We start from the raw sequence: 13,492 nt of genomic DNA on the forward strand, positions 1-13,492 counted from the left end.
TAGGCTACCTCACATATAAGCGTTTTGAGTCAATTATAACGGGCTAACAAAGAAAATCCGGATGAAAATATTCAGCAACCAAATTAAACCGTTTTAATGTTTTGGTAGGCTGCGTAATATGCTGTCCCAGCACGAATGCTTAATATTTTATAAAACAGACTTAATGCTAAAGCAAGAAAAGAAGAGCACACATGTTATAATCCTCAATCTTAATTTCTTATCTGTAGACGTTTGCAGGCTATAACCGCATAACATAAAAGTTTGAATTCAAGTTATTATTTTGAAAATAATGAATCGGATTTGTGGCTGCAGATTTTTTTAAATGGCGGTTGAAATAAAATGCTGCGAGTAACCTACTCGACCAATCAGAAATGTTTGCGCTTGCGCCCCACCCCAAAGGTTCTGGTACTTTTGGAAAGTACTACCCCCTGAGCAGGGACTTTGTTGGGGGTAAAATAATGTCCCCAAAACTTAATTTAGACCCTTGTCCCTGCGATGGAAAAGCACTGAGTTCCTCAAAAGGTTCCTAGTTCCTGGGGAAAGTTCCTGCGGTGGAAACGCGGCTAAACACATCAACATTATTTGGCTGCTTATTTAGGCTTTGAATGGAGGATTACAGATGTGTAAATGGTGTAAAGGTGTAGGTATAGGTATGGGTGTAGGTATAGGTGTAGTTGTATGTATAGACATAGTGTAGGTGTATGCATATGTGTTGTTGTATGTATAGGCATAGGTGTTGTTTACTGAAAGCTTATGTTTTGAAGTAAAAAAATAAACATCACAGTTGCATTTATTTCCTAGTCAAGGTCAAGGGCAAATGACTCAGATGAATCCAAGTGTTTGATTTGGATTGTGAGTAGTAGTCTAGTCTAGAGTGTGTGGTCAGTTGAGTATGCTAACACTCTGGAGATTCTCTCTCTTTCTCAGTGAGCCGCTACACCAATGCCTTTGCCATCACTCAGCTGTGTGGAGTCCTGTGCGCCCCCTGGAATGGTCTGATCATGGACAGGCACAAAGGCAGGAAACGTGCTCCAGGTGGGTGTTTGCCTCACCTGCACACAGGTGTGCTACAGCAGGACGTGGTCAGTTCTGCACAGACCAGGCGAGGGACATGCCCAAACCCTGGGTGACATTACCGCCACGTACGCGTTCCAAACTGAGAGGAAAAGGGGGAAATATACATGTATTGTTCTAATTCCTGTCACTCACTGGATTCTGGAAAATAGTAACAAGCTATGTATTGTAATGCGCTGCTAATTGTTCTTAATTAGACACTAATTGTGATTAATTAGGCTTGGTACATATACTGAAGGAGAATTTACCCTCTTAAAGCAACATTTTGCCAGAGGTCGCTCTCTATGCCCTAAACATACATATGCCATGTTCACATCCCAGGAATTTCAATTGGTCAGACCAACTGATGCTTTCATTTACTATGCTGTATGTACATTAGCAAATAATTCCAAACTGAAAGAGCTTTCATTTTAATTGATTCAATTACAAACTGACAGGTGACACCAGTTGGGTCCCATTTGGAAACCTGAAACCATCTGTATAAAATGAATTGAGTTCACTGACAGCAAATGGCAAACATGCACTGTGTTAAAATAAGTTTAACCACACAGTTATAGTAGAACTTAAACACATGTTCAATAACCTTAATTGATCAAGAGATTGGTTTTGACAAAACACAGTATACACAGTGGGTCCTCAGGACCAGGGCTAAAAAATACTGTTGTAGAGGACAGCACGAAGGAGACTATCTGGTTGGTGTGATGAATCTGTGAGAACAGGTGTCAGTTGTGTTGCTGCGTTTGTAACCCTGGTAACCAGAAGGTGTGGTTGCGCAACACCGAAATGTTTCGTGAAAATTTCAGAAGAGAAATCAGGACTAAACTTTACAGAATGTTTGGGGCCTCTGGTTAAGGGTTTGGTGGGTGTGGATAACCCTCGTATCCCTTTCCTCGGGTGCAGGGGAGACAGAGGAGGAGGCGGACCTGCGCTCAGCAGTGCTCTCCCTCTTCCTGACCGCGTTGCAGTGCCTCCTGTTCTCCATCTGTGCCACGACACCTGTGCTCTCACTGCAGTACCTGTCCTTCGCCCTGCAGGTGCTCAACCGCTCCTTCCTCTATGGAGGGAATGCCGCCTTCATCAGCATTGCGTGAGTCAGCACGCTTACGTCTGCTCTCACATTCAGTTATACTGAATTATTTATCCAGAGCGTCTATTTCTCTTCTCCTTTTCTGCTAATCCTTTTCCCCTCTCTGCTCATGTTTGTAGATTTCCAACCAGTCACTTTGGGAAGCTCTATGGGCTGATGATGGCTTTGTCGGCTGTGGTTTCGCTCTTGCAATACCCCTGTTTCTCTCTGGTGAAAGGGGTGTTCGATGGAGACCCCTTATACGTGAGTACTGCCCCACCCAAATCCACCTGCACACCACATCCAATCAGCAGGAGAGTGTCAGTGTCTCCTGTTCCCTGTGCCTACAGATAAACGTGGCCCTGACCCTCCTCAGCCTGTGTGCCTTCATCCACCCTCTCTACGTCTGCATACACTGCCGCAGGCTGGCCAGTCAGAGGAGGTCCTCTACCAAGCAGCTGGCCAATGGTGGCAGCTCCTCCTCCATCAACAGGGAAGCACTCCAGGATGCAGTGGACTCCTCTTAGATACCTCCAAAAAAGGGAAAGTTGCGGGGCAGGACAGGGTGGATGGGATGTTCCTGGGTGGGATGGGGTGGTGGGGGTTTATGATACATTGTTGTGGTTTGTCAGGATGGGAGCATCCCCCCCAGGTCTCCATGGCATCTCTGTTTGCTGCTCACCTTGAATTGAACTTGCTTCATTCCATGGACTCTATCTGAGCAGTATTTACAAACAGGGGTGCAGTTGTCCTCCACGTTTTCCTGCTTTACCGCCTGTTTTACTGCCCATATAATTGTACCTGCATTTATATTCTCAACTTCATTATTTTCTAGCAGCCTGACAAATGTTTTTAATATGATTGACTCTTTTTGACTCTTTTTAAAAATCTGTTTGCATTGGCTTTGGCATTGACTCTAAACCTGCCTAAAGATTGGCTTCTCAGTCTTTGCACTGGTCGCTTTGGTCATGCCTTTCAATAATAGATTTAGGCATTTTGTTAAAAGTCAAAGTTACGCACAACTGATGGACACACAAGTAAATTGACTTGTATTTGCGGTTGACATTTTAAGACCAAACTGGTTTGACAAAGGACTGAACTGAGCCTAGCGAACCAAGGGAAAACCACACTGGTGTTCGCGTTGAAGAAACCTTCACAGTGACCTAGCGACATAAGGGAAGAAGACCGTATTTCAGGCAGAAGAGCTGTTTCCTTCTGTGTTCATATTTTGGGCCCCTCAGTAGCCCTTCACTCGGTATATGTTCATATTTTGGGGCCCCTCAGTAGCCCCTTATTCTAGGTTCATATATGGAGCCCCTCAGTGACACCTCACTCAGTCTATGCTCATATGGGGCTCCTCAGTGCCCCCTCACTCAGTCTATGTTCATATATGAGGCCCCTCAGTGGCCCCTCACAGAAACACAACAGAAAGAGTTTAACCCACCAGCCCCTCTACTACTCAGCTAACAACTGTATCAGCAGTTGTCTTTAGGCATTTAACATATGCCCATGCAGAGCAGCTTATGTAGGTACAATCACAAAGGTTTAGACAACAAACAGTGCTGATGCTAAGGTATCAGGGTGCAATACCAATGAATGCCAGTAAGACACATTACTGGGAACAGTTATACCTGTAACATACAGTACTGGGAACAGTAATACCTGCAACACACAGTCCTAGGGACATTCAGGTACTGTCACTCTACTGTTTAAGCTGAAACATTTCAACGTTATGCATCCAAATGTTTTAAAGAGACCAAGTATTATTCTGTAACAGTTGGACATTTCTTTACTGCAATACATAACCTGAAACTCTTGTTTCTTAACTCAAGGAGGTTCCATTTGTTGCACGACCTGAAAATCTTGTTGGCAAACAGAACCTCCTACAGTTAAGAAACAGAGTGTGGAAAGAAAAGAGGTGCTGAATATGTAATAATTCTAATAATTCTCTGTGATTAAGACCAGTAACATATGCAGTACTGTGGATATGTTTTTACATTACACCAAAGGTTATTTAAAAAAAGTTTCATTCTGCTGCCTCAATTGATATAAATGGAGAACAGCTCATTTATACTCCTGTCTCCACTGTCTGTGAAATATGTGAAATATACTTAAAAGATGTGTTAGCTACAATTGGTCCTAATTTAGTCTACATGATAAACAGTTCACATATGATGGGGTATGCTTCTACTTATTTTAAATGTGCAGCCACTCCTAAAGAAACTAAGGCTAGACACTTCAGTGCTTAATAAATATAGACCTATTTTAAAGTTACCTTTCATCTACAAGACCTTGGAAAAAGTGGTCTCCAAACACCTTTGATCTGCAATGAATAGGAATGATATATATGATATGAAATTCCAGTCTGGCTTCAGATCTCATCATAGTGCAGAGACAGCCCTTATAAAGGTAATTAATGGATCCCCTTCAAAATTCTGATTCTGGTGACTGCTCCATTCTTGTCCTATTAGATCTAAGTGTGGCATTTGATACTCTTGATAATTCTACTTTAATTGGCAGGCTAAAAAACTGGGTTGGCATCTCTGGGATGACAGAACTGGTTTTATTCTTATTTGTCAAACAGAAAATGTTCTGTTTCTATAGGTAATATTGTATCATTATTAGCAATGATAAATTGTGGTGTTCCTCAGGTATTTATCCTTGGGCTAATTCTGTTTTCCATATATGTTACCACTTGGCCAGATTATTTGTAAACACAGCATATCCTATTACTTTTATGCTGATGATACTCAAGAAATTTTGGTGTGATCTTGGTGTGATCTGCATATGAACAAGCTAATTCAGACATGTTTCTATCGGTTAATGAATATACCCAAAATTAGAACAATCTTATCATTTGAGGATACTGAGAAAGTCATACATGCTGTTGTATCATTACATTTGGATTATTGTAATTGCTTATATACCTAAACCATGAAGTTATATTACACTCACATATTACCCCAATTTTAGTTTCCTTACCCTGGTTAGTGCATTTAGGGTTAATCTTTATTTTTGATGTATTGCTGATTGTTTGTAAAACAAAAGCACCTTTTGGTTTTTGCTTGTAAGGTACTAAAAAAACAAAAAAATAAACGTGTTTAAACAATACCTTCCTGTCACACGTCTGTTTAATAAACTGTGAGACCCAGAGTTCCCAGCTGCTCCAGGCTTTCACAGGCCAGAGCCATTGCCAGGACTTCCTTTTATACACAGAATGGACTGAATCCCCCTTTACCTGAAATGAATGCAGCATGAAATAATAGCAACACACACAGTAACATATAAGTCATATTGTATTGTATAGAGAAGCCAGTGTTGATGATATCATTGAAATGTATAGATGAATGCTGAAATGATTACCCAACAGTCTGCCATTGTCACATAAAGATGATAAATCACGAATGGCAATATGCTGCTTCTCTGTACATGGAAATTTATTTTAGTTGGCCAAGAAGTGTAGGCAAATAAAAGGTGCTATAGGGTATACACCGATCAGCCACAACATTAAAACCACCGGCCTAATATTGTGTAGGTCCCCCTCGTGCCACCAAAACAGCTCTTACCCGTCGAGAGTTTTTAAAATCATGTGGAAATAATTCACCCTCTAACAATATCTTAGCTTTTTATAGCCCTGTAGCAACTAATAATGTAATAAACTACCAATAGTGTAATAACTCCCAATAATGTAATCCATTTCAAATTTTTTATGCAATAAAAACCAACAATGTAATAAGTAGTAGGAGTAGTGGTAGTGTACTTTATTGATCCCCGGGGGGAATTTGCACTGTTGCAGCATCAAAGACAACAAAGTAACACAATCAGATGCAAATTTAGAGTAGATACAAAATATCAGATACAAATATACAGTAGATACAAATATATACAGAAAGCCAAATATACCAGAGGACACCATTAGAGGTGGAGTCCATGCCTCAACGGGTCAGAGCTGTTTTGGCGGCACGAGGGGGACCTACACAATATTAGGTAGGTGGTTTTAATGTTGTGGCTGATTGGTGTATGTGGTCTTTTCATGTTCCTTTTGTGCTTTGTGTTTTACTTCACCTTAATAGAGTCTTTCCCAATGTTAAATGAATATTCCAGCCTCTTCTCCTGATTAGTATCTGCCAAGCTATGCATAGACGTTACAGTAAGAAAAACAGATAGATTAAAATGACCAATAACCACAATTATGCCTCCAGAGTAGATATGACTACTCTGATAGTCATAAGGCCTGATGGCACAAATGGAAAAACACTGTTTACAGAGCTTTGAATAATGAGAAGTTAAGTCATTCAGAGGAGTCTAGTTCTATTTCATTTCGGTCAACACGCCACTGTATGGGTCATCCTCGCCGAGAGGGTGAGCTACTAGGAGACTGAATAGCAAATTAACCACCACTACGGGGCGGACACAACGTCACACAATAAGTATTGCCTCATGTCCGCGGCTCATTTTATTTTTGCCTCCTATGAGACAGGTTTGAGCTTTGAGAGACTGATTAAAATCTTCACTTGCATGCTTTATCGTGCCTTGCATGCTGCTTGTTGATTTGAAACTGGTTAATGGACTGCATTTATATAGCGCTTTTATCCAAAGCGCTTTACAATTGATGCCTCTCATTCACCAGAGCAGTTAGGGGTTAGGTGTCTTCCTCAGGGACACTTCGACAAGCCCAGAGCGGGGATCGAACCAGCAACCCTCCGACTGCCAGACAACCGCTCTTACCTCCTGAGCTATGTCGCCCCTAACTAACCTTCTGTGTTTCGTTTCAAACGAGCTTTCGTTTTGATCCGCAAATTCGTGGCTCCGCTTTGCCCTCTACCGTCTGCCAAACGGAGTACGCTACCCAAGGCATCTTCACTCCCATGCAGCGTTCTGCGTTGTGTTTTGTGTTTGGTACTGCTGATTGCATGTGTGCGCATTTCTGGTAAGACTAATGCTTTACAGCTCACTGCTGTTACCTTTTGAATTATATTAGTTACTACTGATATTTTTCTGGTTATAGTAACCTATATTGAATTTAATTGGTTTTGCTATTGTATACATACAGTCCCCTCCAAAAGTATTGGAACAGCAAGGCCAATTCCTTTGTTTTTGCAATACATTCAATACATTTGGGGTTGAGATAAAAAGATGAACATGAGACAAGAGTTCAGAATTTCAGCTTTTATTTCCTGGTATTTACATCTAGATGTGTTAAAGTACTTAGAACATAGCACCTTTTGGTATCAGACCACCCAGTTTTTAGGTGAGCAAAAGTATTGGAACAGAGAGTATTTCAGTAAATGAAAGCAAATAACACTTAATATTTGGTAGCATATCTCTTGCTTGCAATAACTGCATCAAGCCTGCGACCCATTGACATCACCAAACTATTGCATTCTTTTTTTGTGATGCTTTTCCAGGCTTTTACTGCAGCCTCTTTCAGTTGTTGTTTGTTTCGGGGGTTTTTCCCTTCAATCTTCTCTTCAGGAGGTGAAATGCATGCTCAATTGGGTTAAGTTCTGGTGATTGACTTGGCCAGTCTAAAACCTTCCACTTTTTCTCCCTAATGAAGTCCTTTGTTGTGTTGGCAGTGTGTTTTGGGTCATTGTCTTGCTGCATGATGAAGTTCCTCCCAATTAGTTTGGACGCATTTCTCCGTAAGTTGGCAGACAGAATGTTTTTGTAGACTTCTGAGCCCACTCCAGAAGCAGCCATGCAAGCCCAAGCCATGACACTTCCTCCACCGTGCTTCACAGATGAGCTCGTATGTTTTGGATCATGAGCAGATCCCTTCTTTCTCCACACTTTGACCTTTCCATCACTTTGGTAGAGGTTAATCTTGGTCTCATCAGTCCATAAAACTTTGTTCCAGAACTTTTGTGGCTCATCTCTGTACTTCTTTGCAAATTGTAATCTCGTCTTCCGATTCTTACTACTGATGAGTGGTTTGCATCTTGTGGTATAACCTCTATACTTTAATAGTACTATATACTTTATCTTCTTCGAACGGTTGATTGAGATACCTTCACCCCTGCCCTGTGGAGATTGTTTGTGATGTCACTGACTGATGTTTTAGGGTTTTTCTTCACAGCTCTCACAATGTTTCTGTCATCAACTGCTGTTGTTTTCCTTGGTCAACCTGTTCAATGTCTGTTGCTCAGTACGCCAGCGGTTTCTTTCTTTTTCAGGACATTCCAAGTTGTTGTACAAGCTATCCCCAATGCTTGTGCAATGGCTCTGGTCAATTTCCCCTCTTTTCTAAGCTTGCTTTTCTCCAAAAGACAGCTCTCTGGTCTTCATGTTAGTTTATCTTTTATAACACAAATGCAGTCTTCAGAGGCAAAACCCAAGAGTAGACATTCAGAACTATTTATTGTTTAACCAATCAATCTAACAGGACACATCTGGGCAACAAGAAACACCTGTCAGTCACATGTTCCAATAATTTTGCTCACCTAAAAATTGGGTTGTCTGATACAAAAGGTGATATGTTCTGAGTTGTTTAATAAATCTAGATAAAAATACCAGGAAATAAAAGCTGAAATTCGGATCTGTCATCCCATGTACATCTTTTGACCACAAACTCAAATGTCTTCAGTGTATAGCAAAAACAAAGGAATTGACCTTGCTGTTCCAATACTTTTGGAGGGGACTGTATATAATATAATATACATGCACTATTTTGCTACTTACACATTATATCATAGATATTGTTGTACTTTGTGCTGAACACAAACATTTCAATGCCGAAGGGAGCCTCTGTGTCCGTACACCACCTTAGGCTCCTCCACCCCCTCGTGTCCTCCAGTATTACTGTTCAGGTCCGTGGTTTATTGGTTGTGTGCGCACTGCAGCATTCATTATGTTAGAGGGTGCGCAGGATTCGGGGGGTGGTGGCTCGCCCACGGAGGGCATCCTACCTGGGCAACCAGTTCGCATTGAGCGTGATGGGGAGGGATTGCACACGCAGAGGCCCGCGGCCAGGAAGCGTACTGGGAAGCGCTTGCATCAGGAGCCTGAGCTCCTTCAGATGCGGACAATACAGCAGCCCTTGCAAGGGCTAGTAGCGTCGCAACAGCAGCCACCTAGGCCCCACGACTCTTGGGAGCCTGTGGCTTGTAAGAGTAATTTTATGATTGACAGTATATGTGTGTTAACATAGAGACAATCACGTGATTAAATATATACTTTATTATTCTCTTGATTATTGTTATACCATATATCCCAATGTAAGTGATTTGAAATATACTCTTTATAGCAAATAGTTTCAAATCAAGTGTTTAGACATTTGAATAGTCTGTTCTGAGTTCTGGAAAGTGAGAAGACACCCTGTCTGAGAACTGGTCAGTAAACAAAAAAGATAAATGATCAAGGCCTAAGTGTGAAAAACAGATTGTCCCATTCTCCAGAAATTGGGAGGACTGGTGGATGACACCGCACCCTGGAGGATTTATTGTACGGTCAGTCTTATCGGGAGACAAAATAAAGCTGGGAAGACCAAGGTTGTCTGGCTGGGTGTCCACTGCTAAGGAGAGTAAGGATTAATTAGGGCAGGGGGCAGCTGTTGATGTGAGAAGGAGAAACACGCCTCCTGTGCCTAGTGGAAAGTTACTGAGATTGTGGATATAAGGAACGGCCTATGCATCTGAAACTTCAGAGAGTTTTATGAGTGCTCTCATTCGTTCTTCGCCTTGCAAGTTGAATAAAAATCTTATTGATCTTTGAAAGTGCTGTGACTGTGTTATTGGGGAAAGATCTCACCTCTGGGTGTGTGGACATGGGGAACGGTAATTTCCCTGACATTTCTTGGCATAGTCGGCAGGATCACTAACTTGGTTTTTCCCTTCTACAGAGTAACCTTAGAGGCTGTGGCGCGGAAAAGACAGTGTACACTGCCAGGGATTATAATATCTTGAACCGAAAACCCACCCCAAGAAGGGACTGTAAGCAGTCGCCTGCGGGGAAGGATGGCGGTATCCGGTCCGAGTCGGGGAAGCTCATTCGAGGGGTGACCAATACACGATCCTAAGAACATACCGAGGTGAGACCACAGCACTTCTGTTCAACAGGTAATATAAGAGGGCGGTATCCCTCGGGAGGACGGTATTCCTCTTTTGTGTGGTTTAACCCTGTATTCAGGACGTTTCAGGACGACCCAGATGGGGAGACCCAGATGGGACCTGTTATATCTTGTCTGACGAAGTCTCAAAGAAACGGGTAATTTAAACCACTGAATAGTTCAAACTGAATGCACCGGTAAGTGCATGAAATAAATATAAGAATTAGTAATAGTGGATAAATAATAAACGTGCACGGATATATAAAAGGGAAAAATTATTTTCATTTTTATATAAATATACAAAAAGTTGTTTTTAGACATTAAGATAAAAATAGGGTTCAGATTGGTGGTAGGATAAACTTACAACCATGGGTTTGAATAATTCAAAGGGTTCAAAGATCCAGGACTCAGAACTTACGGGTCCAATAAAAATCATGCATGACAGATATGGGTTGGCAGGCACGCACCAGTGTGATAGATGGGAAAAATTAGGATTCCCTAAAAAGGGCAGTTTTAGCCCAAATCAGATTGAACTCTTAAAGATTAGATTGTAGGAACATGAGACTAAATATAAGAAAAATAAATATAAATGGAAACCCGACTGGGAAGCAGTAGTTTTATGGACAAAAGAAACAACTTTAAGGCAGGAGAAATAGACTAAGGTGGGAGATGGAGATAAGACAGCTGAGAAAAAAACGTCACTTTTAGATTCAGTGCTACCTCCTGCTCTGCATTCCGGTGGCCCTTTGTATCCAAATTCAGCACAACTCGCCAGCATGCACCAAATTGACTTGGACCTGGACTGCCCTGCGTGTTCACCGCCCTATCACCCGCCGGCTCCACGACAACCTTCCGCACCCCGTGCTCAGGGAGAAGCAAGTTCCAGCTCCGACCCATGCCGACCCCAACCCCCCACCAGTGGGACAACAACCGGCACAGGTCAAGCACCAGCCCTGGTAAGCTTTATGCCTAGTCCTGCCTCCTAGTACAGTACAGTACAGCAAGACTGAGCCACAGCTCCCTATGCTGGAGTGCCCGAACCCCTAAGCAGGACAGCAGGGACAGCAACAACAGCAGCAGGGGGGTCGCGGTCGAGGACGTAAACACGGCCGAGTTCGAGGGACTGGACAAAGGCCCCAGCCTATGGTGGGCCCCGACGTCTGCTACAATTGTGGACAACAAGGACATTGGATCCGTAATTGCCCACATCCCGAGACCAACCAAGCTACCGGGGGCTGGGACATGGCCCCACCAGGGAATGTGACTTTCCAAAACCCTGGAGGCCAGCCTGGATTTCGTGGATGGAGTCAGGCCCTGGGGGCCAACCTAGAATACAGGAACAATGAAGGGGGAAAAACCAGGTTAGCGATCCTGCCGACTACGCCAAGAACGCCCCCGCCGTCACCCTGATGAGCTGTCCACTGCAGCATCGGACAGCCTGGACTATCCGCTTGACCCCCAACAGTCAGAGACTGAGACGGGGGCTGTGTCTGACCAGGAGGAGTACTCCTCTTCATCTGGGCCCCCTGCCCTGGATTCCTCTGACCGGGCTGTGATTTTCAGGACGGCTGAGCGTGCTCGCCTAACATAAAATAATGTTTATGAGTCATTATCTGCATCTGTGTCCACCTCGCTTCACGGCATTACAACATGTTTAATTAAACGTTGCATCACATAGCAATGTATGCAAGTAAATGCGTACAGTATATTAGGTTTATTGTACTAATACCAATAAATATTGTTTCATGTTCTTGAGGGAAAGTTAACTCTAATGTCACACAGAAGATGTTGCATTTGCTTCTGACGAGAGTGATTACTGGGAAGAGGGAAGGAGCTAATTTTTTAAATCTTATTAACAAATTTTTTTTTTGGCCAATTATCAATTTATGTTATTTGATTAAGTATCTATTTGGGTTGATATTTTGCTATGCATTTATGCATTCATTATTCCTAATTAGATAATGAGCAGTACACTACATACCTGATTGTTTACATCTCCTAAAGCAATAATTAGCCAAATATAACACTTCATGAATTTCTTTGCCAAACTCGCAGAACTCAAACATAAGCTCCATAAATTCCAAACACAGGATACATTACAAATTGTTATGCATAGCCTATGCACATGGGGGGGGGGGGGGGGGGGGGGGTGGGGGGTGGGGGGTTGCTTTGCACAAGCCAAGCCAAATATCATAACAAACAGTAACCAATAGATTTTTGAATCACTCTGCTCACACAAAAAGCCAACAGTCTCTAGACTGCACAAAACACAAAAAAATCACACCATATGTTTATTTAGCTAAACCAACATTTAGCACAATCATTCGCATTGAAACATATTTCAATGGTAAACAAACATTTTTGCACAATCCATTCCTGTACACGTAGGCAAAATTCAAAGTACGAGATATGACACATAGAAGAAAGCAGCGATGTCAGGGGCCAAACCCCAAGGGTGAACCACAGAGCATTGACTGTAATTTATATCTTTCTGAAATGTCTGCAAAAATATAAACAAAATTTTGCAACAATTTAGTAGCCTTCATACCACAGTTCTGATGCTGGGTGCCCTGCATGCTTCAGTGGGAGAGGGAGACAAGCAGTGTGAAAGGTTCATTCCTTTCTTCTTCCCAACCTGGCACATGGACACATATGGTCCTCATGTTGGTGGAGCACCAGGTCATTTGCCTCTCTGAAGCAAAAGTACCCCTTTGATTTTTCCCCATTTTCTAAGGTAAAGTGATCTATGTTAAATTTTCCAAATCCAGCAGTTTTAACCGTTAACACCCTAGTTTGATGTCTGACACCCTGAATACAGAATACCAAACATATTTCACTATAATGCTGTGAGGCTGTGTGGAGGTCGTCCAAAATATAAATAAGGTGGCAGTGTAGCACAGTGGGTAAAGAACTGGACTTGTAACCAAAAGCTCATAGGTTCAATTCCTGGGTAGGACACTGCCGTTGTACCCATGAGCAAGGTACTTAATCTGCATTGCTTCAGTATATATCCAGCTGTATAAATGCATACAATGTAAAAATTTTTGTAAGTCGCGCTGGATAAGAGCATCTGCTAAATTCCGGTAATGTAATGAATATTGCTCTTTATCATACCCTGTATTGTCAAAACCGACATACGTTTGCCATACACATATTTGTACATGGTTGGCCATTTTTGTCTAAATGGAAAGTACAGTCCTGTGAACATCTTTTGAAATATCAAAATGTCCTTCGCAATTTAACACGGGGATGTTCTGTAGATCAGACATGCCAAATGGCAAACATTCTAGAAGTTCTTGTTTTTC

General features: G+C 42.2%; 1 protein-coding gene across 4 annotated transcripts in view; it reads left to right on the forward strand.

Annotated features, from left to right (window-relative positions):
* The window catches only part of LOC118232396 (solute carrier family 43 member 3-like), a 45,682-nt gene extending 40,431 nt beyond the window's left edge, over positions 1-5,251 (forward strand). For all 4 annotated transcript variants that reach the window (XM_035427357.1, XM_035427356.1, XM_035427359.1 and 1 more), the window contains 4 exons: positions 928-1,035; positions 1,975-2,161; positions 2,281-2,404; positions 2,491-5,251. In XM_035427357.1, the coding sequence (XP_035283248.1) occupies positions 928-1,035; positions 1,975-2,161; positions 2,281-2,404; positions 2,491-2,667 (596 nt within the window). In that variant the 3' untranslated portion in view covers positions 2,668-5,251. The remainder of the gene's footprint in view (positions 1-927; positions 1,036-1,974; positions 2,162-2,280; positions 2,405-2,490) is intronic.
* Positions 5,252-13,492: the final 8,241 nt, after the last annotated feature.

The sequence above is a fragment of the Anguilla anguilla genome, chromosome 7 (assembly GCF_013347855.1).
Source record: "Anguilla anguilla isolate fAngAng1 chromosome 7, fAngAng1.pri, whole genome shotgun sequence".
NCBI classification, from domain to species: domain Eukaryota; kingdom Metazoa; phylum Chordata; class Actinopteri; order Anguilliformes; family Anguillidae; genus Anguilla; species Anguilla anguilla.